Genomic DNA, 24,963 nt, shown 5'->3' on the forward strand with positions numbered 1-24,963 from the left:
CTGTAACGTAACCCTCCCCTCTTTTGTCTCCATTCTTTTCCTTATCCTTTCATCTTTTTAAACATTCAGGCATGGGGGGGAAGAGGGTTTTGGTGAGATGGAAAACCCACTACTTGGTAAAGGAAAGAAAGAGATAGCATGTGAGGGAGAAGGGGGGGGGGGGGCGAGAGGCAGAGTCTCCCCCCCCACCCACACACAATTTATGGCCCTCCTTTTCAACGAGGCCATTGAAGGTGGGGGGGCTCGGTGGACGAGCTGTTCACGGCGGGTCAATGTCGGTGAACCCCCGTCTGGCATGTATGGGGACGACTTATCTGCTCAGAGGACCCGTTGAACTGTCTGTGGGCCTGTGTGTCCTCCATAGACCCCCATTGTGTCTCCCCCCCCCCCCCAACAGACCTGGGCCGCCAGTCACCAGCTCCTCTTTCCTCCCTTTCAACTTTACGGGAGTCCCGAAGCCGCCGACAGCGTACGAGATAACTGTGTTCACGACTTTGAGTCACGACAATAACGCCAGTGTTCAACAACGTGAACGTTTCATACAGGAAACACACAACTCACGGAGAACACGCCACGTCATGGAATGTACAGACTCGTCTAATTTTGTTGGTTTAAATTAAATAAATTTAAATATATTGTAACTTTAAGCAAAAGAAGAAAAAAATGTAATTATTGAAAAATTACTAAAATAATACAAAATGTTGTGGGTTGAATTTCTTCATACATAATAAACACATGTATTTGTTTAAATTTACGCACTTGTCTTATTTTAAATGTACACACTTGTTGAATTTTGTTGGTTTAAATTAAATAAATTTAAATATGCCTGATGTGTAACTTTTAGCAAAAAACTAATAAATAAAAAAATAGAAAAATTGCTAAAATATTTTAAAATGTTGTTGTTTAAATATCTTTAAACATAATAAACACATTAAAAAAAATATATTTTCACACAAAAAGGCCACCTACAGAACGTTGATGTTACGGCAAAACTTTTTATTCATTTCACAATAAAATAGAGAAATAGTTGCTTCGGAACATAATCCAGTAGAAGACCGGTATAGTTTTTAAATAGAAGGTATTTCCGGGATGCAGAGTATTTATAAATAACAGCTGGTTGGTGTAAAAAAAAAAAAGGGGGGGGGGGGTCAGAGTTCAAACTTGCCTAGGGACCCCCAAATCAGTAAGTCCACCCCTGTTAAAATGTGTGTTGGCCACTATATTACAGATGCGGTGTCCAGTGTCATGTGAGGTAAATATGAAAGCACTAATTCCAGCAGATGAAGTCATTAAGTGGCCTTCAGCAAGACCACCATACCCCCCCTCCCCCCCCCCCCTCCCCAAAAAAAGAAATCAAAACAGGAAGCAATCTGAAGTCAGATATTTGGCATTAAAACACAAGGTTACATCCTCAGGTCTGGAAGGAGCCAAAACGAGATTATGGTGCACTCTGCAGACGGATTGCGCCATCCAGCCTCACTACAGCTTGTTTGTAATAATTTGTTACCAACCCATCGCGCACTGCTCGTGGATCCGCGCCAACATAATTCATCAAATAGCTTTCAAGTAAACTGTGGGGCGGAGATGAAGTGTGTATGTGTGTGTGTGTGGGGGGGGGGGGGGGGTAAAAACAAATCTGTCACGCACATCTGACTTTACAACTTTGATTGAATGCATCACATCCAGCGAGCGTGAAATGCGCCTTGAAAAAAAACAACTATTTTTTTGAATTAATTCTGATTTAAAAGGCTGTTTAAATATCACATGCACGTGTGTGTTTAAGTGAGTTTATAAAGGCACATCTGCTCCCACAGATGTTACTCGTTGTGACGCCGTAAGGTCTCTTTTTAATACAATAAACCTCCCGAGGAAGAAGAAAAAGAAGAAGAAGAAAAATAAAAAAAAAGAAACAATTTCGGCTCGTCTTTGCGCTTCTCCCACGAGAAACCGGAGTCCCTAAAGTTAGCAGCGGAAAAGAAGAAGCCGCGCCGGAAGTGGCGGTGTCCATCTTCGAAATAAAAGCCTGCGCTGCTCAGAAAAAGCGCGGATTATTTTACTTTGAAGGGCACAAACCGGAAGTAGCGCTTGCTAATCAAGCTAGCTTAACAATTTAGCCGACTTAACGTGTTTCAGGCGGAGTTCAGGTCTTAAAACATTTGGCCAAGTCTTTCACTGAGATACTTTCCCACCCGTCTGCTCTCGGAGGAGGAACAACTCATGGAATATCTCGACTTTTTCACATTTTTGACACTTTTCCGGAGCTTCTAAACGAGCCCCCTTCTCTCTCTCTCTCTTTTTTCTTCTTTTTCAAGCCGCCCTCCCCTCCACCTCCTCCGGGGGAGAAAAACGCGCTCGAAGAGGACCGGAGATCTTCTTCTGCTTCACCAACTGTTTTCTTTTTCTTTTTCTTGCGTTTTGCTTTTATACTTTTTTCCCTTCTTCTTCCCCCTCTTCGGATCTCTGTTTTTGGTCACATGCGTGAAGAGGAGGAAGAAATGTTCCCGTGTCGCGTCGCGGTTTCCGTGCGAAGGTGTTTGCTGAGTTTATTATTTTCTTTTAAAACCAGTTGAGTAACTGGCGACGGGACTCTCCAATCAATGTGGTGTCAACTGGAAGGACGCGGGGTCCGGATCTCACCTAGACGGTATGCTTACACATATATTATATATATATATAGCATTATACACGTGTCACTAATAACATTATTAAGCCTATACTAACCCTTGTGTTATTTAATTAGCTCAATTTACACCCCTTATTTACTTATTTGGCTGTGTATTTAATTATCCTGTTTATTATCTGACTTATTTACTTTCACGCATGCGTGCTGAACGCGAGACAAACATTTTAAGAATTTACATATTTCATTCATTATTTTTGTTCTTCTCCAAAACTCGTTTCGCTTGTTTTCTGTGTGTGTTGCACAATATTTAAGTATTTCGATTGGCTGCAACTAACGATTATTTTGATAATCGATTAATCGGTTGATTATTTTATCGATTAATCGGACAAAAAAACTTTAATTCTCAACCCTTTATTTAAAACAGGGTCCGTACGGTCATGGGAAACCTGGAAAAGTCATGGAATTTTTAAATGGCTATTGGCAGGCCTAGAAAAAAATAAAATCCCAAAATATTTGGAAAAGTAATGCAAATTTGTTTTATTCAAATTTTAATTTACACGGTATATATACGGGATGCTTTGGAATTCTCATTGTTAGTTTAAATACTACATCTTCTCACTTGGTCACATATAGACAGTTTTTCACAAAATGTTTAATCATGGAAATTTGGTTTAAAGTCATGGAAAGGTCCTGGAGATCCACTGGTCAGCAGTATGAACCCTGTTCATTGGTCAGCATGGTGATGAACCTGTTCATTGGTCATGGTGATGAACCCGTCACAAACAGACTGACAGCGTTCCTCTCCTGAGCGGTGGTCCCCATGTGGCCCCCTGAACAATATCAGAGACGCGTTACGATTTATTAGTTTTCTCACCTCGCCCGCTGCCGTTGAGATTGCAGTGAGACGCGGAAAAAATGTGAAGTGGTGCTCTTCTTCGCAATAAAACATCTTTGATGGACGTGTCGCGTCTCGGCCAATCAGCGTTCAGATGTCCACAGCGTTTGGGAAGTTAGGTTAGCTTGAATGTTAGTCCGCTACATCTGCTGCTGTCACGCTGCACGGTGTAGCGATGCTAACAAAGTACCCGTACGTTAAACACGATGTGATTTAGCATATTTTTAGTATCGATACTTCATTAAAAGAGCGATCAGAGCGCACGCTGCTCCGCTCCGTTAAATGCTGTCTGCACGCGCAGCGCTCACAGCGAGTGGCGTCGTGGCTTATCTCCGTTGCCTTTCTCCGTGGAAAAATATTTTCCGCTATCCGTCACGGAATAAATAACCACGTTTTCTACGTTATACTCTTGTGGAAATGCCACACACGTCGTGACATGTAGCGCCCTGGTGTCTGGGGTCATGACGTCACCCGTCGGCGCACTTAGCTCCGTGAATGTCTCGGACTACGTGAATGACTTCCGCATCCAGCGCCACGTGAGCAGCAGCAGCCAATTAGATTCATCAACAGAGGAGCAGCTCAGCGCTGATTGGCTCTCACAACGCAGCGTTCCGTCTCTCCCTCGCTCTTGTTTCTCCTGCGCCGCTCTGCGCTCAACTCAACTTTGTTTATACTCCGTGACTTATTGAGCGCCGTAATAATCGCGCGACACAACGAATCGAGAATGAAATTCGTTGCCAACTATTTTAATAATCGATTTTTATCGATTCGTTGTTGCAGCCCTAATTTCGAACCCCCCCCCCCAGACACACACACACACATGCAGTATGAGTGTGTGTTTTCTGCCTTGGCAGTGCTGCAGCCTTGTTGTCAATGTGCCACGTTGTTTTCGTTGGCAGCCAGGTGAGGTGAGACACCACACAGGTAGCGGTCACACAGGTGGCTGGAACACAACCCTGAGGTTTAATAATCAAAACATATTCAGTATTTGCGGCTTTTACGTCTTCCACAGAATTACATTCCACGCTGTGTATTCGTCATGTAGGCTTTTAAAAGAACTCTTGATTACACGCCGGGCTGTTTTATTGCAGCACTAGTACGTCATCAGCTGGAGGAAGGACTTCATCTTGTACTTGAGAAAAAGTAATAACACATTGTGGAAACACACTCACATAATAGTAAAGGGCAACAACATATACTTAGAGTATAACAAAGGTACAAGTATTCGTGAGCAGAATGGGAACGGTGTAGCTTGTTTTAATGACCGTATACTTTATTTGATGGGTATAGAGCTGGTGAGTTTCTCCCCAGGGGGTCAGTAAAGGTTTTTTTAATATGACGTCATAATTATATTATTGAGTAAGTCTGAATCTGCAAAGTATACCAAAGCTATCGGGATAATTGCGGTGGAGTAAATGTTGTGTAATGTATATAAAGGTACCTCTAAAAGTGTACTTGGTTGCATCCCGCCAGAAGTGTGTGTGTGTGTGTGTTGTCATCCTGAAAAAGAGGAAGAAAGATTTGCATGTGATGTGACCGGTGTGAGACGTTTTCATCTGAGGCTCAGAGAGGAGGAAGAGGAGGAGGAGGAGGAGGAAGACAACCACAGAGCTGGAATGAGAGTGTGTTTGCGGAGCGAGGCCCTCTTACTGTCGGACGAGGACGCTCGGTCACCTGACGCTCGGACGTCTTTTCCGACCCGTCACCAAGTCTGCTGAAAGATGTGAGGCTCAAAAAGACCGTCGTCCAATCAGACGGCCTCCAGACCCCCCCCCCCCCCCCTCTCCCTTTCCCCGCTCCCTCAACTTCAAAGTCTAGGCAGGATTAGGTTAGGACGTGGGGGGGGGGGGGGGGGGGGTCTGGTCCTATAACACTAACACTGAGTGCATTAACTCTGTCAGATGGACGTGTCTGATGTTAGCCACGCATGAGGAGGGGGGGGGGGCAATACTTTGTTAACAGCCTAATGGAGCAGTAGCCTCACAGCCAGGTGTGCTGCTTCATGGCATCTGTTTCCTGGGGAGGGGTCAGAAGCCCTGTGCACCGTAATCCCCCCCCCCCCCCTTCACACACACACACTGATTCCTCCTTCACCTCAAAACAGAAGTCGGACCAGTTGAGGCCCCGAGGCCGGATTTACTGCAGGACCACATTTACTTTTTATTGTTTTTTTCTTCTCTTTTTTTCTATCTTCTTGTTTTGTCGTGTTTTAGAAAAAGAAAGATAAATATAGTATATGGTATAGGTAATCGTAGCTTTAGAGTCGATTAAAGTCGTCGACCGACAGGAAAGTAATCAGCAAATTGTTTCGGACATTTAAAAAAAGCCAAATTAAATGGTTTAAGCTTCTAAAATGTTAGAATTTAGTTCACAGTAACGTGTAATCTATTTGGGTTTTAGACTGTTGGGCCACAATAAGACAGAAATACAAAAAGGTTTTTTCTCTCCGTTTTCTGATGTTTTGTCGCCAAAACGATGTATCCGCAAATCAACAAAATAATCACTAGGTTCATATATATATAAATACATATATATATATATATGTATACATATATTTAAAAAAACATGTAGATATATTTTTATATAAACAAATATCTATATTTATAACAAATATAATATCTATATATATATATATTAAATATATATGTATTATTTTCAATATATCTATCTATATATATTTTTTAATATGTATTATTAATTTATATATATATATATATATATATAAATATAATGTAGGCTTAGTAGAAGGTGTCTTATAAGGAAACGAGTGACATGATGGAAACAATCAGTCACAGTGACGTCAGTAATATCATGAAATCGTGGTTCAGAGGAAGGAAAACACCTCGTGTGAAAAGACGAGATGAAAGCAGAGTGAACTGGATCCGTTCTCCGAGGTCGCCCCCCCGACATCCCGCTAGGTAACAGGCGGCGGCTCCTCGGCCCTTTCCTCCTAATTGCTCCTCCGGCCTCGTAATCAATGCCCGCGGAGGCCTCACCGCCAGAGCCACGGTTCGGTCTGTTTAGTCTGTTGTATTCTGGGAGTTCAGCCCGGTGACGTGGTCCAGCCCCCCCCCCCCTCTCATTTGGAGGGACTTCAGGTCGACGGAGATCAGGATTAACACAAGTGTGCAGCGCTGAGTGGGGTTTTATTCACTAAGTGAGCTGGGTTTTTATGTAGAGAGTGTGTGTGTGTGTGTGCTTGTCTACGGGGCGAGGGGGGGTCCAGAGTGCTCGGGTCTGGTCTAGAGGCCGCCGCGGTGCCGCTCTGGCCTTGCAGGGAGCGGCAAATGATGCGTGTCATTGCGGCAAATGGAGCGCGGTGATGAAGTGCTGCTGCCGTTTCACAGAGGAACCACTTAGAGGCCGAGCCTCACAAAGGAAAGCTCTCACAGAGGCTTCGAGAGCGAGGACGGGTTTCTGTGGGCCGACCGAGTGATCGGCGCCGCACCGGAGACCCCCCACGACACGCCAAGATCTGATTTTAGATCATCGCAGAACATAAACTCTGTGGAAAAGATTTTAGAGCCGTGGGGGGTTGTATAGAAGTCTATGCTTCATGTGTTAAAGCTGCATTCTCTCTCCTGACCACCAGGGGGCGACTCCTCTGGTTGTATAGAAGTCAATGCTTCATGTGTTAAAGCTGCATTATCTCTCCTGACCACCAGGGGGCGACTCCTCTGGTTGTATAGAAGTCTATGCTTCATGTGTTAAAGCTGCATTCTCTCTCCTGACCACCAGGGGGCGACTCCTCTGGTTGTATAGAAGTCTATCTAGTGACTCTACTTCTCTCTTGATCCCTCAGTAAACATTGTAAACATGAGTTCTCGTTTCAAGTCTTCTTCTGTACAGCATGATGTCATCATTTATACTTTATGGTCTGTAGTCACACAGACCATGCAGCAGGGGGCGGGGCTTCACCGGGGAGAGAGAGAGACTTACAAAATAAATAAATAACTTAAAGTGAAAGAGTTTTACAATACAATAAATCTTTAACGTACACCACGGGGGACTCCACAACGCGAAGACACACTCGCATGATTAAAAATCCTGCAGATGGATGTATGACACACACATACACACACACAGCTACTGTTTCCCCGGTAGTGAACAGGGGAGCTCTTCACGCCCGTCACCGTGTTACTCAGGCACCTCCTGAGACGCCCTGAGGTGGCGGCGCGAGGCCAAAAAAAACCTTGCTGCCGCTGTCGTGTCAAAAGGCGTGGCCAAGTACACACTTCCACACACACACACACACACTGATGGTGCCTGATAAATCCACTCAGTCACCCTTAAGCTAACAAACAAGCCGTGACATCCACTCCTTGCCCTGCCTCTCTCTCTCTCTCTCTCTGACACATTCTGATCATTCCAACCTATTTTAACTCTTTGCTTTCAAAAGAAAGCTGCCGTCCACGCGTATCTGGTGAGTCACGGGCGACACAAAGGAAATCATCTCGACCCCGACGCGTGATTGGTCCACGGTGACGTCATACGTGACGAGTCGCCCCGGGAAAAAAAAGCCTCGTGCACGTCGGGAAGTGTTGACTTTGGGTTTACCTGAGGGAGTGTTTCACCTGAGTCATGTGCAGTTGTCACGATTTCTCAGTGGGGTGCCCTCTCTCTCTGTGTGTGTGTGTGTGTGTTAAAATATATATATAATTCTGGTAAATATAGTGAAAGTCAGTGAAAATTATTTTCATTTTTATCCAAGAATTAAATACAGATGGAACTAAGAATATTTTAGTGACGTTTTCAAATCTCCTGCTTTGTCAGATCAATAGTAAAATACTATATATATATATATATATTATATTATATATATATAAATATACGTTTATTATTATAAAATAGCTATATGGATATATATATATATCCATATAGCTATTTTATAATAATAAGAAACGTGAAAAATATGCAAATAATCACATTTTAGAGGCTGTAAATTTAATTAATGTGATTAACTGATTATCATAATCATTAATAGCCTTTTAATTTTCTGTCCATCGACTAATCGTTGCAGCTCTAAAATAAACTTTAACAACATTTTGTTGGGTAACGGTCACTTTAAGTCCTCATGACCCCCAAAGAGGGTTTTAATAATAACACTTCTGTAGCATTTGTTTCATATTTCTAATTAATCCCTTCATGACGAGCTGCAGGAAGGTTGCATGTCGCGGCGTGCCGGCTGTTTTAAAACATTTTTTTACAGTAAGCCGTGAATGATCTCTCTCCGTTCCGGGGCGGTGGGTGAATTAAATCGTGTTGAGGCATCGTCATCCGGCGGGCTTTGTGAGTCTTTACAAGAAGATCTGAGCCCAACCGCGTTCGTCGGAAGAAACATTCAGCCGGCTTCCACGGGGGAACAAAAGAAAGAGAAGGAAATGAAAAGCCTCTTTTCTTACAGGCCAGAGGGCGACCTCGCACTATTCTTTCCACGAGTTCTGCCAAGGTTTTTAAAGGCGTACCGCGCCGGCCGAAGGCCCGTCAAGCGTCCGGTTCTCCTCCCGGAGCTTCTCGGGTTAACGGTTTGCATTTTTATGAAGTGACTCCCGTCTTATTTACTCCCTTTTTGTTCCTTCCCCCCTCAGCTGATACGTCTTGGGAGTGATGCACTGGCTTCCCCTGGTTGCCATGGTGATTGCCTCGGCCCTGCCATTCCCCCACGACCCCGTGTCCAGGATCGCCGCCGCGACGACGTTGACGGAGTCCGGATCCGACGACGCGGCCGCTCGCCTCGCAGCTCCCACCGCCGCCGCATTCCACGACTTCCACGGAAATGCCTCCTCCTCCTCTTCCTCCTCCTCCTCCGCGTTCGGCCGACACGCCAACAGACAGAACCTCCGGAACCGCAGGGAGCACCTGAAGTCCTCCGCGGACGAAGGGGCGCCCTTGCTCAGGGGGGAGCGGCGAGGAACCCACCGAGCGAAGAGCAAGTCGGGCGGCGGCGACGAACGCAGAGACGAACCCGGCGTGGACGTCCCCACGGAGAGAGGGACGCTCGGGGCCGAGGATCCTCCCCGGGACGAACCTCCGCCGAAGGACTTGGAAGCAGACGGGCGAGACTCCGTCATGTCTCTAGACACGAAGGACTCCTTCAGGTCTCTAGACACGAAGGACTCCTTCAGGTCTCTAGACACGAAGGACTCCTTCAGGTCTCTAGACACGAAGGACTCCTTCAGGTCTCTAGACACGAAGGACTCCTTCAGGTCTCTGGACACGAAGGACTCCTTCAGGTCTCTGGACACGAAGGACTCCTTCAGGTCTCTAGACACGAAGGACTCCTTCAGGTCTCTGGACACGAAGGACTCCTTCAGGTCTCTAGACACGAAGGACTCCTTCAGGTCTCTGGACACGAAGGACTCCTTCAGGTCTCTGGACACGAAGGACTCCTTCAGGTCTCTGGACACGAAGGACTCCTTCAGGTCTCTAGACACGAAGGAATCTGCGGCGGAAAGACTGCCGTCGGTTTCTGCGGCGGGAAGCCAGATTGCCGTCAGCCTGAGGGGTCAAAGGGGACCGTGTCCCACGGCGCCCTCGGAGGAGCCGAGGGGCGCGCCGAGGATCGGGACCACGTGGACCGCGGGGCCGACGGAGGAGGCGGGGCTTAGCACGGGGCTGGACGAGATGTTTCTGGACGCGCATCCGCGGGTCCTGTTCTCGCCCTCGCCGTCGCCGCCGGAGCACCCGCCCCTCCTGCTCATGCTGGAGACCGGCCTGCTGGAGGAGGACCGGGACGCCGCCGCGGAGGAGCAGGAGGACATGCACATCGAGGGTCACGGGGACCGCGCGATCGACAGGACCCCGAGCTGGGCGGACTCTCCGGGCGCCGTCGGGGTCGCCCGTCTCGCCAAGCGGGACAAGCGCTCGCACTCGGTCGACCGGCGGAGGGGCGAGAAGTCGGTGTGCGAGTCGGAGAGCGTCTGGGTCACCGACAAGAAGACGGCGGTGGACTCCCACGGCCAGAAGGTCACCATCCTGCAGGAGATCCAGACCCAGACGGGCCCGCTCAAACAGTACTTCTACGAGACGCGCTGTCGCGAGGCCGAGCGGCGGGTCAAGGGCAGCGACGGGCGCTCGAGGTCCGTCGGGACGGGCGTGGCCGGCGCCGGCTGCCTGGGCGTGGACAGGAGGCAGTGGGTCAGCGAGTGCAAGGCCAAGCAGTCGTACGTCCGGGCGCTCACCAAGGACGCCAACAACCGGACCGGCTGGAGGTGGATCCGCATCGACTCGTCCTGCGTCTGCGTCCTGCTGTCCAGAGCCAATCAGGCGGCGGCGGCGGGGAGGGAGGGCTTGACCAGGAATGGGAGGGGCTGAGGGGAGGAGGGGGAAAGGAATAGAAAGTGACACACACCACAGCAGCTGAGACATCCTTCCGTGTGCACTTCCTTTAATATGATGGATTTGGTTCTCTCTCTCTCTCTCTCTCTCATCCCTCCCTCCACCACATCTTCAAATGACTTTTGAAAAAAACAAGAAAACCTCAATATTAGATCTTAGGGAAAAAATTGTCATATATAGAGATTTTTACTGTTTTGGTATCTTTCATAATCTAAGTTATTTGTTGATTAGTATGTACGCATGTGTATGTCCTTGATATTAATATATTACTTTTATACATATATATATATGTGACACCTGTATACCTTTTTGTATGAAGCTATACATATGTGTATTTATAGAAGAAGTCTTCAGTGTCTGGGGATCATTCCAGCCTCGCAGCGCCACCTAGCGGCGCTCCGTCTCACCGCTCCCACAATGCATCAGCGTGCGTGTGACCACGTGCTCGTCGCGCAGCTCAAAGGTTTCACTTTCGAGCCGACGTCACATGTGTCGTGGCGGGAAAGCATCTCCGTGTGTGTGTGTGTGGTTGGAAGTGATTTATGAATGCAAAAGTTATTTGTTTGTTTTTTAAACCACGTGGTTTGTAAACGACGAGGTCGTTTCACCATCGACTGGTTTGTTCTGTTTACCCTGCAGACATGTGGTAATAAAGGATATTTGTACTCGGCTAATTATTTTCCACGTGACTTTTCAGATCGGCTACCTGTGTAAAATACTGTGTTCAATACATTTTGAATGTATTCTTAATATTTGTAATGTATTCCTTATTTTAACTTCATTCAAAATATTTGTAATTTATTCTCAATATTGTAACTACATTCAAAATATTTGTTCTCAATATTTTTAATTTATTCACTATTTTAACTATTCAAAAACATTTCAATATTTGGACTTTGTTCATGACAGTTTTAATTTATTCTCTATTTTAACTTCATTCAAAACATTTTGAATTTATTCTCAATATTTTAACTTTATTCAAAACATTTTGAAATGATTAGAGACCAGTAGAAGTACATTTAAATTATAATTAAGAACATTACTCGAGTAAATGTAGTTTCTAACCTCTGCATGTGGAAAAGAAAAATGGAGAAAGTTTGAGATGATCAGCATTTATTTTTTCTCTTACATAATTTTCATCACCGTCATCGTTTTATTTTTTTCCAGATGACCATTTTAAATTTGTATTACTATCACTTTAATCATGGAAAATCTGTTTCAATCATTGCACAGTTGGTTCTCCAAAAAGAAAAATGTACACGTATACAGTATAGCGTTTTTTTTTTTTTTAAATGACCATTTTTCATATTTACTTTTTAAAACTTATCAAACGAAGCCCAGAAGGAACGGAACATGTATACACACATTTATCCAAATACTAAAGAAAAATAAATAGATATCGTAAAAAAAAGAAAAAAGAAATACAACTAAAAAAAAATTACACACGTTTTACAAATTGATCCCCCAGGCTCCCAACAACCCCCCCCCCTCCCCCCAAGTAGGTTTATCATACATATATATTTTATTTTTAAAGACACCTCATAATCATATTCACCACCATCACCAAAAACAAAAAATAATATGTATTTAGGTCATTGTCGTTTGTTTGACATGCATCTAAAACACAAAGGCTAAAGGTTTTGTTTCTCCCTCTCTCACCCTCAGTTATGGCTTGTGTGTGTGTGTGTGTGTGTCTGTTTCTCCCATCGTCAGGGCGACCCAAGACCCTGAGCCGATGAATAAATATCTAAATATTCGCCTTTCTGGATATCTAACTTTTTCTTGGTCCCACTTTCCAATAAGACAGCTATTTTAAATAATGTATATTTTTACGTTGTATATACATTATTTATAGGCCGGTTTGTAAGCTTTACTGTATTATTACAATTTTCTTTTGGGTTGCAAGGTCGTAAAAAGTCATTTTTAGCCCTTTAATCCGTTTTTTAAGAATTTTAAACTTCACTTTATGGTGTAAAACCTCTTTAATAATAACTAGAACAGATGTAATGTCTCAATATTAAGTCAGAAAGCTTTTCATATGAACTTCCTCGTCTGCTGTTATGTTTATATCACGTTGATAAGTGGTTCATTATGACTGTGGGATTTTTCCCAACTTGGCAACCCAAAACGTCTTTATTATCAGCTTGTTTTATGATCCATAAAGGTATTGATAGATTATTTATTAAACGGTGCTCAGGCGTTGGGATTCTCAGATAATAAAGAGAAGAAGGAACTGGTTGAGATTGAAGCGCCACAGGGAGAGAGATATTTAAACATTTTTAGAACCCAAATATGAGTCGAGCTTAAAAAAAACTAAGCGGGATCCTACATTTCCCATAATGTAACCCGGTTGTGTCTGTGAGAACATCTCCCCAGCACCACAGAGGGAACAATGCTCCTCATGCCAATGAACTGAAATGCGTCTGAAAAGGACACACACACATACATGCACGCAAACACACACACACACACACACACACACACACACACACACATACATGCACGCAAACACACACACACGCCTGTTCAGAGCACAAACTTTAGACCCCCCCCCTATGATCTCCGTAATGTTGTTCTCGAATTCTCAAATCTAAACTTTAAGGATGAGGTTAACTTCTGCCCTCCTGACCCCCCTCCCCCCTTCTCTCCTCCCTCCTCTCCTCCCTCCTCCCCTCCCTCCTCTCATCACCTGTTGCCGAGCAGAAGTTATAAGGCGACGCGTTTAGTTATGTGTGTTTTTAATCTTCTTCAAACCGTAAGAGAAGAAGTGGCAGCGAGTCCAGTGGTGTTCCCTCTGGAGGAAAGTGAGCCCTGATAGATGCCAACTCTGCTGAGTGTGTGTGCAGAGAGGAGGGGGGGAGGAGAGAGAGAGAGAGAGCAAACAACTAATCCCCATTCAACCTTTCCCGGATCTGGTCGGGGGGGCGGGGGGGGGGGGGAACACATCTGTACATTCTTCAATGTCATTTTTCCCGCCTTTATTTTTATTTTTTTGCTTCCGTTATTGCAGAACGGACCAACGAGGTGTTTCTCATCTTTTAGTTTTGTTTGTTAAACGGTTAAATTCTTCTTTCTCCGAGGATGAGCGTCCTCCACCATGCAGTCAGCGCCCTGAGGGGGGAGAGAGAGAGGGGGAGAGAGAGAGAGAGAGAGAGAGATAGAGAGATAGAGAGAGAGAGCAAGAGAGAGAGAGACAGAGAGAGAGATAGAGAGAGAGAGAGAGAGAGAGAGAGAGAGAGAGAGAGAGAGAGAGAGAGAGAGAGAGAGAGAGATAGAGAGAGGCCTTTAATTCATCTTTCCAAAGACCTTCTTAGAGCGGCTGAAGGATGAAACACCTGAATTGGTTTCCCTCACCTCGGACCCCTCAGCAGGAGTACGTCCTCACGGAGGCGGCTTCCCCCCGGGCTCCAGAGCTGGCTGTGTTTTTGGAGACACACATGGGGGGGGGGGGTCATTATCGTGGCTTTATAAACATGCGCTGACCTTCCTATTAAGCGTGAGGAATGAGGGATAATCGCCTTCCTCTGTGCTTTGAAGTGTCGGCTCTTCGTTATTGGCCGTTCCTCTTTCTTTTTTTTTCTGCTGGAAAGACGTAAACATTCCTCCGGGGGCCGAACTAATGGCCCAGTAGCACGAGGACAACCGACTGCTGTGTGTGTGCAGGCAAGTCTGGATGTGCGTCTTGTGTAACGTGGCGGAACACATCCGTGTTAGGGCCACACACGAGGGGGGAATGAGGGTGAACATTTAGTTTTTTATTTGATGTATTCTGAGTAAAAAGGCACATTTTAGTACATGCAGTGCCAGTAGTTTGATTCATACATTTTAATTGATTCGATACATTTTGAATTCATTCTCAACACTGACTTTTTCCCAATATTTTGACTTTATTCTCACTATTTTTTTTTATTATTCTCAATATTTTTACTTTATTCAAACCATTTTTTTCCCTTAATAGTTATTATTTACTCCCAATATTTTTTATTTATTCTCAATATTTTTACTTTATTCAAAACATTTTGCATTCATTCTCAATATTTGGACTTATTTCACACAGTATTTAGTTATTCCATGTTTTTATTTTGTTCACAACATTTTGAAATTATTCTAAATATTCTTTTTGATCACCAATATGTTTTACTTTATTCTCAATACTTTTACTTTATTTAAAACATTTTTTATTTATTTTCAATATTTAGAATGTATTCTCAATATTTTAAACTTTATTAAATATTTGGAATTTAATCTCAATATTTTTATTTTATCCCCAATATTTTAAATTTATTCTCAATGTTTTTATTTTATTCTCAATATTTTAACTTCATTCAAAACATTTTGACTTTATTCTCTAAATAAAAAATAAAACCCAAACATCTTGCTCTCGGTGCCCGTGGTCGCTCACACTGCTCCACACATGTCAAACGATGACGTCATCATGTGCAGACGACCCGATCGGCGTCGCCGGCCTGATTCCTGTCGTGCTCCTCGAGTGAGTCATGCCGTCTCGAGTAACAGCTCTCCTCACGTCGGCTAAATTGAGACGCGCCTCCTCGAGAGCTCGGAGGAGCCGAAACATATGTGAATACGAGAGCGCAGGTGTCTGGGGGTCAGAGGTCGTGCTCACCATCGCTCTGAACCTTCCTCAGGGTGACGGACGGCGTGGAGATGGCCGAGGCACGGAAGTTGGCAGGCAGCGTCTCGGCGGAGTCGGAGGTCACGCCCCGGAGGTCCTTCTCCCGGAACATCTTCCTCCAGGAGGGCGAGCGCGTGAACGTCTTCGCCCCGTCCTGCTGAGCGCGGCGGAGGGAACGATACGTCACGCGGGTCTCAAATATGAACTATAAAAAATGAGTCTCGCAGCTCCACTGACCTCATCGGGTCGCCTCTCCGTTCCCATGGAGATGAGGGAGTTGTACTCTTGCTCCAGGAGCTGTCTGGCCTGCAGAGAGATGTAGACGGAGAGCTTTGAGAGACGCGTTTGGACTCTAGGAACACATCTTCATGCGGCTGTGATATCAAACAACCGAAAAGTCCCCCGTTTGACCTTCACTGTGCAGAATGATGCAGCGCTTGACCTCCAGAAGTCTTTCCTCTTTAATCTCACACACGAACGTATGAGCACGCCTTTATTCTCAATGCTGACGTTATTCCAAATATTTTGTATTTATTCTCATTATGAATATTTTTGTTGTTGAATTTATTCTCAATATTTTGAATTTATTCTCAATATTCAGAATTTATCCTCAATATTTTCAATGCATTTTCAATATTTCTACTTTATTCAAAAAAATCTGAATTTATTCTCAATATTTTAACTTTAATAAAACCATTTAGAATTTATTCTCAATATTTTCAATTTATTCTCAATATTTTGACTTTATTCTAAATATTGTAACTTTATTCAAAACATTTATGTATTTTTCAATATTTTTACTTTATTCTAAATATTTTAAGTTTATTCTTAATATTGTAACTTTATTCAAAACATTTTTACTTTATTCTCAAAAAACAAAGACAAAAGAAACATTGATTCAACTATTCTGTGACGAGGTCGCTCGAGGTCACATCTTGTCTTCATTTTAAGAATAAATTGTAGAATTTTTTCAAGTGCCAAGAAGTAGATCTATTTTATAATATATATATATATATATATATATATGGTAAAGCTGTGGCGCCAATAGCTTGAACTTGTAAAGGTTGAGCTCTGCACCACCAGCTCAGAGTCGAGGGTTTAATTCCCGCTCGGCTCCACGTTTCCTGTCCGCTCTCAAAATATATTAAAAAAAGAGAATGCCAAAAAATACTAATGTAAAAAGCATGCTGGGTGGCGGCCGGGCCGCCGCCCCCCCACACCTGCGTGCTCTGGTTGGGGATCTGCAGCAGCAGCGCCAGGTCGGTGTAGTCGAAGGTGTCGTCCAGCGCCAGCAGGGCGCCGTGCACGCCGCTCTCCCGGAGGTTGTCCCCGTACTCCTTCAGGCCGATGGCCTGCACCCAGCACATCACACGCTCGTTGGACCACACCATCACGTCTGAGAGGGGGGGGGAGAGGAAGAGCTCTTTTACACATGCTGGGGGGTGATGGGCGATGATGAGTGAAGAGTGAAATGTTCTGATTCATCCTCCGACAATCATCAGACGGAAAAAAAAACAAATAAACTCACTAATTCCCCTCACGGGGGGGAGGGGGGTTCCCCCGCCGAGATGAACGGATGGTAAATGTGCAACATGTGTAACCGGAGGTGGGAGAGCGAGAGTGTTTTGGGTTCTTAGTTTAACGACCGAGCCTGTTGACATTTATGTAATCGTCATCCGGCCATACCAGAACCCAGAGGGGGGGGGGGGGGGACCCAGGAAATCAAAAGGAGAACGTGGGTCTGTGGGTCTGTGGGTCTGGTGGCTCGTTTATGTCAAATCTTTATAATTTACGGTTAATGAGTTTACGACGAATCATTTTTTTCTGCCTCGTTAAAAATAAAAAAATAAAAACCAGTAAAACAGCTGCAACTATTCATAGATCATAAAAATATAGACGCAGGATCCGGTGGGAAGCGGGAGAACGGTTCTCTCCATGGTTCTCACGGTTCTCTAAAGGGTTCTCACAGTTCTCCCCATTGTTCTCACGGTTCTCTCTATTGTTCTCACGGTTCTCTCTATTGTTCTCACGGTTCTCTAAAGGGTTCTCACGGTGCTCTCTATTGTTCTCACGGTTCTCTAAAGGGTTCTCGCGGTTCTCTCTATTGTTCTCACGGTTCTCTAAAGGGTTCTCACGGTTCTCTCTATTGTTCTCACGGTTCTCTAAAGGGTTCTCACGGCTCTCTCCATTGTTCTCACGGTTCTCTAAAGGGTTCTCACGGTTCTCTAAAGGGTTCTCACGGTTCTCTCCATGGATTCTCACGGCTCTCTAAAGGATTCTCATGGTTCTCTAAAGGGTTCTCACGGTTCTCCCCATTGTTCTCACGGTTCTCTCTATTGTTCTCACGGTTCTCCCCATTGTTCTCACGGTTCTCTCCATGGTTCTCACTGTTCTCTCCATGGTTCTCACGGTTCTCTCCATGGTTCTCACGGTTCTCTCCATGGTTCTCACGGTTCTCTCCATAGTTCTTACGGTTCTCTCCATGGTTCTCACTGTTCTCTCCATGGTTCTCACGGTTCTCTCCATGGTTCTCACGGTTCTCTCCATGGTTCTTACGGTTCTCTCCATGGTTCTTACGGTTCTCTCCATTGTTCTCACGGTTCTCTCCATGGTTCTCACGGCTCTCTCTATTGTTCTCACGGTTCTCTCCATGGTTCTCACGGCTCTCTAAAGGATTCTCACGGTTCTCTAAAGGGTTCTCACGGTTCTCCCCATTGTTCTCACGGTTCTCTCTATTGTTCTCACGGTTCTCTCCATGGTTCTCACGGTTCTCTCCATGGTTCTCACGGTTCTCTAAAGGGTTCTCACGGTTCTCTCTATTGTTCTCACGGTTCTCTAAAGAGTTCTCACGGTTCTCCCCATTGTTCTCACGGTTCTCTCAATTGTTCTCACGGTTCTCCCCATTGTTCTCACGGTTCTCTCCATGGTTCTCACGGTTCTCTCCATGGTTCTCACGGTTCTCTCCATGGTTCTCACGGTTCTCTCCATGGTTCTCAGTTCTCTCCATGGTTCTTACGGTTCTCTCCATAGTTCTTACGGTTCTCTCCATGGTTCTCACTGTTCTCTCCATGGTTCTCACGGTTCTCTCCATGGTTCTTACGGTTCTCTCCATGGTTCTCACGGTTCTCTCCATGGTTCTCACGGCTCTCTCTATTGTTCTCACGGTTCTCTAAAGGGTTCTCACGGTTCTCTCTATTGTTCTCACGGTTCTCTAAAGGGTTCTCACGGTTCTCTCCATGGTTCTCACGGCTCTCTAAAGGGTTCTCACGGTTCTCCCCATTGTTCTCACGGTTCTCTCAATTGTTCTCACGGTTCTCTCTATTGTTCTCACGGTTCTCCCCATTGTTCTCACGGTTCTCTCCATGGTTCTCACTGTTCTCTCCATGGTTCTCACGGTTCTCTCCATGGTTCTTACGGTTCTCCATGGTTCTCACGGTTCTCTCCATGGTTCTCACGGTTCTCTCCATGGTTCTCACGGCTCTCTCTATTGTTCTCACGGTTCTCTAAAGGGTTCTCACGGTTCTCTAAAGGGTTCTCACGGTTCTCTCAATTGTTCTCACGGTTCTCTCAATTGTTCTCACGGTTCTCCCCATTGTTCTCTCCATGGTTCTCACTGTTCTCTCCATGGTTCTCACGGTTCTCTCCATGGTTCTCACGGTTCTCTCCATGGTTCTCACCTTTGTTGTGGTGGACGCTCTCCTGACTCCTCCTCTCCAGCTCCTTGCGGTCGTAGTTGAGGCGCTTCAGGCACATGATGCCGTAATGCAGGCTGACCCTGGGGGGGAGGGGCCAAAGAGGGAAGGGGGAGGAGCCAACAAGGGGGAGGGGCGGGGTTAACCTTCACTCTCACCTGCACACTCCTCCATCATTACCCCACAAGCTGCGACCTCTTTAAGTTCAGAGGAGCGGAGACGCCTGAACAAAGAGGGCGTCTCACCGACAGGACCTCTCACTACGCGTCTTTTAACGCCTCCGCGTTTCAAACAAAGAGCGACGCTGACGAGGAGACAACGCCAACGCCGCCGCACGCGATGCGGCGAGAGCGGGCACGCAGAGGCCTCCTCCTCCTCCTCCTCCTCCTCCTCCCGTACCTATGGAAGCTGTCCACCATCTTGAGCTGGCCCCTCAGCTCCTTCTTGGTCAGGTGGTCCAGCATGCGGGCGTCCACCAGGGACTCCATGAAGTAGCTGCGGTACAGCGGCAGGCCGAGGCTGGGCAGCCAGTCGTTGCCCACCCACTCGTGGTTCATGTCCCCGTAGGCCAGGATCTGGAGGGGAGGAGCCAAAGAGAGGTGGGGGGGGGGGCAGACCATCAGGGTTCATGCCTTAAGGTCGGTTAAGGTCACCGACACATACACAGTTAAGAAGAATACAAACTGATAGATGTGGAGGACTTCTAATGATTATCTTTTTTTTTTTATGACATTTCTCTGGAAGTTGTTCTCTTGTATTTGACTTTCACACATTTAAAAGGAGGAACGCTGAACTTTGGATGAAGCCAGCTGCAAGATGTCTTGTTGTTATGTTTAAAATGTTTCATTATGCTCACATACTGAGAGTCATGTTGGTAAATCACACCAGACACACTGGAAATACTGTCAATAGCCATAAAATATATATATATTCTCATAATGTTGACATGTTTGGATAAACAAAATGTTTAAATAAGGGCTATTAAAGATATATAAATAAAATCCTGTGTAAAGAAAACTTCAGAATTTAGAATTTAGAGAAAACAGCCTCACTGACTGACATTAAGACATCAAATTATTATTTGTATTGTAGTGTTTTGTAATTTTTAAATGTGCAAAAGAGGCATTAATGGTAACTTTTGGTGAATTTAGGAGAAAATCAACAATTGCAAATAGACAACGTCGTAAAATAAACACCTGCATGTGTATTTTGCCAAGTCTGCATGAACGAAATGTTTAAATAAGGGCTATTAAAGATATATTAATAAACTCCTTTTGTAAAATTACATACATTTTGTAGACACAATTAAACACGACTGACATTAAGACAGTTATTATTTTCATTTATTTGTTTTCTGAAATAGTTTAAATGTGCAAATGAGGCTTTAATGGTAACTTTTGGTGACTTTGAGGAGAAGTCAACCTGAATGTGTGTTTTTCCATGTCTGTACGAACACGTTTAAATAAGGGAAATTAAAGATATACTCATAAACGCCTCTTTAAAAAAAAAACTTAGAATTTAAAGAAAACGGCCTTTTGAAAAAGACACCATGAAACTCACTTATTATTTGTTTTGTTATGTTTGAATGTGCAAATGAGTCTTTATTTTAAAGGTCACTTTTGGTGAATTTAGGAGAAAATCAACAATTGCAAACAGACGTCGTAAAATAAAAACCTGAAAGTGAATTTTAAGCCAAATTGACTCGAGCGTGAAATGAAACGACATTCATTCCTCACCTGATCCCAGCTGAACTCATTGAACTCCTGCAGAGCGAGAGAGAGCGAGAGGGAGAAGGAGAGAGAGAGAGATGTGGAGGTGGAGAGGGGAAGAGGGAGCATGGGAGGAAGGATGGAGAGATGATGGAGGCGAAGCAGAGGAGGAGAAGGAGCAGGAAATGAGGACAAAAGGAAGGAAGGAAGAGTGTGTTAGTGAACGGGTTAATTAGCTGGAAGCAGTTCACACTGAAACAGGAAGAAGGGAAGAAGAAAGACGCTCGACTGAAAGAGAGAGAGAGAGAGAGAGAGGGAGAGAGAGAGGGAGACGTCAACATGATTCAGACCAGACCAGACGCTAAAAATAATTTTTAAAAATAATGACATCAAAAAAAATGTGTGTGTGTGTGTGGCACTAACCGGAGGCTTGGTGGCTGCGTTCAGGGACTCCATCTCAGCGTGGGTCATCCACACGTTACTGGTCGACTGTGAACCAGAGGGAGGAAAGTGAAGTTACCACGACCACAAGAGACGTCGAGAAATAATAAATAAACCAATAAATATTCTGTGGATATATTGTGACTTTATCTCGACATCGAAAACGCAGCCGCCGCGCCGCCATGCCGCCGCGCCAGTGCAACACTTTTACGACATTTCTTTGTCGACATCTGGTTTGTTTTTTTGTCGCCCCTTGTGAGAGAACGCACACATTTTGGGGTTAAAAAAAAAGAAGAAAAAAAAGTTCCTTCCGTTGCCAACTTTTTGTTACGAGGTGAAAAAGGTGGAACTTTTTTTTATCGAGGGCCGTTTTCTGTTTTCTGTCCTTCACCAGCGGGAAAAAATAATAAAAAATACACTCCTATTGTTTTTTAATGACGTTTGACGTTCATCACACGGCGGAGTCGTTTCATGTGCTCTACACTTTTTTTGGAATTAAACGGTATTTCTGCTGCGCTGTTATTAGTTCCTCCCGACAGGGGTCGTTGACATTTCACCTCATCACACACACACACACACACACACACACACCTGGTCCAACATGGACCTCATACGGCAACATCAAAGCGGTTTATTAAAGTCTCTGCATCTGGAGAAAGAGAAACACTGCGTGGGGGGTGGTTGGTGGGGTGTGTGTGTGTGGGGGGGGGGTCTTTAATACTCACGGAGCGGGTGCTGGCCGGCGCCGACGGGCTGGTGAGGGACACCATCTCCTGGATGGCGAGCCGCAGCTTGAGGCGGTGCAGCGGGTTGCTGATGCCGATCTCCCGCTGGATCTCCGTGTCCGACAGGTTGGCCATGATGGCGCCGCTCTTCACGTTGGCGCGGCACGCCGCCACGTACCACGCCGGCATGCCCACCCACAGCTGGAGGGGGGGAGTCAATCCAAAAAGAAGGGAGGGGAATTGCGAGAGAGGAAATGAAAAATGGCGTCTCGTGGATTGGAGGAAGAGGAAAATACTCTTAAAGTTAATTATCTTTAACGCAATTTAATAAAAATATTTTAAAAAGTAGAACATGCAGAAGATGAATCACCCATGTGAGTGTTAATCGACATGATTTAAATGCATTCTACTGTTATTATTATTGTCGTATTTAGTGAATAAGTTCGTGGAGATCATTCTGTGAGTCTCTGGACTCCAGGAAGTCACCAGTCAACACGGCCGCCGGTCAGAGTGAAGCACCGGGAACGGGAGAGAGGAGAGAGGAGAGAGGAGAGAGGAGAGAGGAGAGAGGCTCATGGCTCTCATGACCTCATCTTTAGGTTCCGTACCTCCAGCCAGGAAACCACAGTGGGGCCGTCCCAGGATGCAAAGGGAAGGCCTTGACGACACGCTTCCTCCAGGAGCTCATGCCTGGGAAGAGGAAGAGGGAGAGGGAGAGGTAGGAGCGATAGGGAGAGGAAGAGGGAGAGGAAGTAGGAAGAGGAAAGAGGAAGATGACGAGGAAAGAGGAAGAAGGAAGAGAAAAGATGAAGAGGAAGGAGGAAGAAGGAAAGAGGAAAGAGAAAAGATGGAAGGAGGTAGAGGAAAGAGAAAAGAGGAAGAGGAAAGATGGTATAGGAAAGAGGAAATAGGAAAGAGGAAGAAGGAAGAGGGAAAAGGAAAGAGGAAAGAGGGAGAAAGAAGAGGGAAAAGGAAAGAGGAGGAAAGAGGAAGAAGGAAGAGGAAAGAGAAGGAAAGAGGAAGAAGGAAGAGGGAAAAGGAAAGAGGAGGAAAGAGGAAGAAAGAAGAGGGAGAAGGAAAGAGGAAGAAGGAAGAGGAAAGAGAACGAAAGAGGAAGAAGGAAGAGGGAAAAGGAAAGAGGAGGAAAGAGGAAGAAGGAAGAGGAAAAGAGGAAGAGGAGGAGGAAAGAGGAAGAAGGAAGAGGGAAAAGGAAAGAGGAGGAAAGAGGAAGAAGGAAGAGGGAAAAGGAAAGAGGAGGAAAGAGGAAGAAGGAAGAGGGAAAAGGAAAGAGGAGGAAAGAGGAAGAAAGAAGAGGAAAGAGGAAAAGAGGAAGAGGAAGTGTTACACCGTGTGGGCGTCCCAGCGAGAGGTCAGGATTCTAAATGTCGACTTAGTTCTCAAACTTCTTCTTGCTCCGCCGGTCTTTGTCCGCCGGGCCCAGCGTCCCCGTCTTGTTCAGCCCCATCGGGTCTCCGGCCGCCGTTTCCTCCGAGGGCGTGGACGCTGGAGGAGGAGACGTGGCGAGGTCAAAGGTCAAAGGGCACGCCGATGAAATCGATAACCCGGAACGTGAACGCGGGCGCCGCGGTTACCGAGGGAGGCGGAGCCGTCCCGGCCCGGTTGGCCCATCCGGCCTTTCTCCTTCTTCCCGAAGAGCCGGCCGATGGACGACTTGATGCTCTTCTTCTTGCTGGACTTGTGCAGCGAGTCCTGGCTGCTGTGGGAGCTGCTGCCGTCCACCGAGAGGCTGGAGGAGGAGGAGGTCAGAGGCCTGCGGGAGGCCTCTGACCTCTGACCTCTGATGCCTTACCTGCGGTACTCCCGCGCGTCGTCGAGCATCCCCCCCGGGTGGGTGAGAGTGGTGCAGTCCAACCGCAGGGCGCGAGGCGTGGAAGGAGGCGTGGAGTCGAGCAGAGCGAGGGAGCGCTCCTCCTCTTTGCTGTTCTGGAGGAGAAGAGTCAACACAGACATTATCAACAAAAGAAAGAGGAAGGGGAGAGGAAGAGGGAGAGGAAAGAGGAAGGGGAGAGGAAAGAGGGAGAGGAAGAGGGAGAGGGAGAAGAAATAGGGAGAGGGAGAGGAAAGAGGGAGAGGAAAGAGGAAGGGGAGAGGAAAGAGGGAGAGGAAGAGGGAGAAGAAATAGGGAGAGGGAGAGGAAATAGGAAAGAGGGAGAGGAAGAGGGAGAGGAAAGAGGAAGGGGAGAGGGAGAGGAAAGAGGAAAGGGGGAGAGGGAGAGGAAAGAGGAAGGGGAGAGGAAGAGGAAAGAGGAAGAGGAAAGGGGGAGAGGAAGAGGGAGAGGGAAGGGGAGAGGAAAGAGGGAGAGGAAGAGGGAGAAGAAATAGGGAGAGGGAGGGGAAATAGGAAAGAGGGAGAGGAAGAGGGAGAGGAAAGAGGAAGGGGAGAGGGAGAGGAAAGAGGAAAGGGGGAGAGGAAGAGGGAGAGGAAAGAGGAAGGGGAGAGGAAGAGGAAAGAGGAAGAGGAAAGGGGGAGAGGAAGAGGGAGAGGAAAGAGGGAGAGGGAGAAGAAATAGGAAAGAGGGAGGGGAAAGAGGGAGAGAGAGATAAAAGAGGGAGAGGAATTAGGAGAGAGAGGAAAGAGGAAGGGAAAAGAGGAAAGTGTTAAGAGGAAAGTGGAAAGAGGACAAAGGAAATGGGAAATAGGAGAGGAAGACGGAGAGGGAGAGGAAAGTGGAAAGAGGATGAGGAAATAGGACAAAGGAGAGGGAAGAGAAAATAGGAAATAGAAGATAGGAATAGGAAAGAGGGAGAGGAAAGAGGGAAAGAGAGAGAAAAGGGGAGAGGAATGAGGAGAGAGAGAGGAAAGAGGAAAGAGAACAAAAAAGAAAGACACGTCATTTCTTTTCATTATTATTATTATCAGGATTATTTTCACGTTCTTTTCACCAG

The 24,963-nt window shown here is 45.7% G+C and overlaps 2 protein-coding genes and 1 pseudogene across 4 annotated transcripts in view; 1 reads left to right on the forward strand and 2 right to left on the reverse strand.

The window, feature by feature from the left end:
- The window catches only part of LOC130188468 (excitatory amino acid transporter 2-like), a 49,331-nt pseudogene extending 42,512 nt beyond the window's left edge, over positions 1–6,819 (reverse strand).
- On the forward strand, positions 2,142–10,832 carry LOC130188469 (uncharacterized). Its single transcript, XM_056406842.1, has 2 exons — positions 2,142–2,644; positions 9,107–10,832. The coding sequence occupies exon 2, from the start codon at positions 9,126–9,128 to the stop codon at positions 10,830–10,832; it is 1,707 nt and encodes a 568-aa protein (XP_056262817.1). The 5' UTR covers positions 2,142–2,644; positions 9,107–9,125.
- Positions 10,833–11,952: 1,120 nt separating this feature from the next.
- ppfia3 (PTPRF interacting protein alpha 3) overlaps positions 11,953–24,963 on the reverse strand; it is a 33,558-nt gene continuing 20,547 nt past the window's right edge. Inside the window, exons 17-30 of one of the 3 annotated variants that reach the window (XM_056407468.1) lie at positions 23,867–24,000; positions 23,649–23,803; positions 23,460–23,559; positions 22,665–22,746; positions 22,057–22,257; positions 21,314–21,379; positions 20,918–20,944; positions 19,581–19,756; positions 19,167–19,264; positions 16,710–16,885; positions 15,727–15,795; positions 15,481–15,643; positions 14,211–14,273; positions 11,953–13,967 (exon numbers count right to left, since the gene is read on the reverse strand). In XM_056407468.1, coding sequence (XP_056263443.1) covers positions 14,221–14,273; positions 15,481–15,643; positions 15,727–15,795; positions 16,710–16,885; positions 19,167–19,264; positions 19,581–19,756; positions 20,918–20,944; positions 21,314–21,379; positions 22,057–22,257; positions 22,665–22,746; positions 23,460–23,559; positions 23,649–23,803; positions 23,867–24,000 — 1,500 coding nt within the window. In that variant the 3' untranslated portion in view covers positions 11,953–13,967; positions 14,211–14,220. Of the gene's footprint in view, positions 13,968–14,210; positions 14,274–15,480; positions 15,647–15,726; positions 15,796–16,709; positions 16,886–19,166; positions 19,265–19,580; positions 19,757–20,917; positions 20,945–21,018; positions 21,179–21,313; positions 21,380–22,056; positions 22,258–22,664; positions 22,747–23,459; positions 23,560–23,648; positions 23,804–23,866; positions 24,001–24,963 lie in introns of those variants that run through there. The other 2 variants (XM_056407467.1, XM_056407470.1) reach the window with 2 other exon arrangements.

This window comes from Pseudoliparis swirei, chromosome 23 (assembly GCF_029220125.1).
Source record: "Pseudoliparis swirei isolate HS2019 ecotype Mariana Trench chromosome 23, NWPU_hadal_v1, whole genome shotgun sequence".
Lineage (NCBI taxonomy): Eukaryota > Metazoa > Chordata > Actinopteri > Perciformes > Liparidae > Pseudoliparis > Pseudoliparis swirei.

Bases quoted from the DNA above. Each gene is read 5' to 3' on its own strand.
- LOC130188469 (XM_056406842.1), top strand. From the start codon at position 9,126: ATGCACTGGCTTCCCCTGGTTGCCATGGTGATTGCCTCGGCCCTGCCA.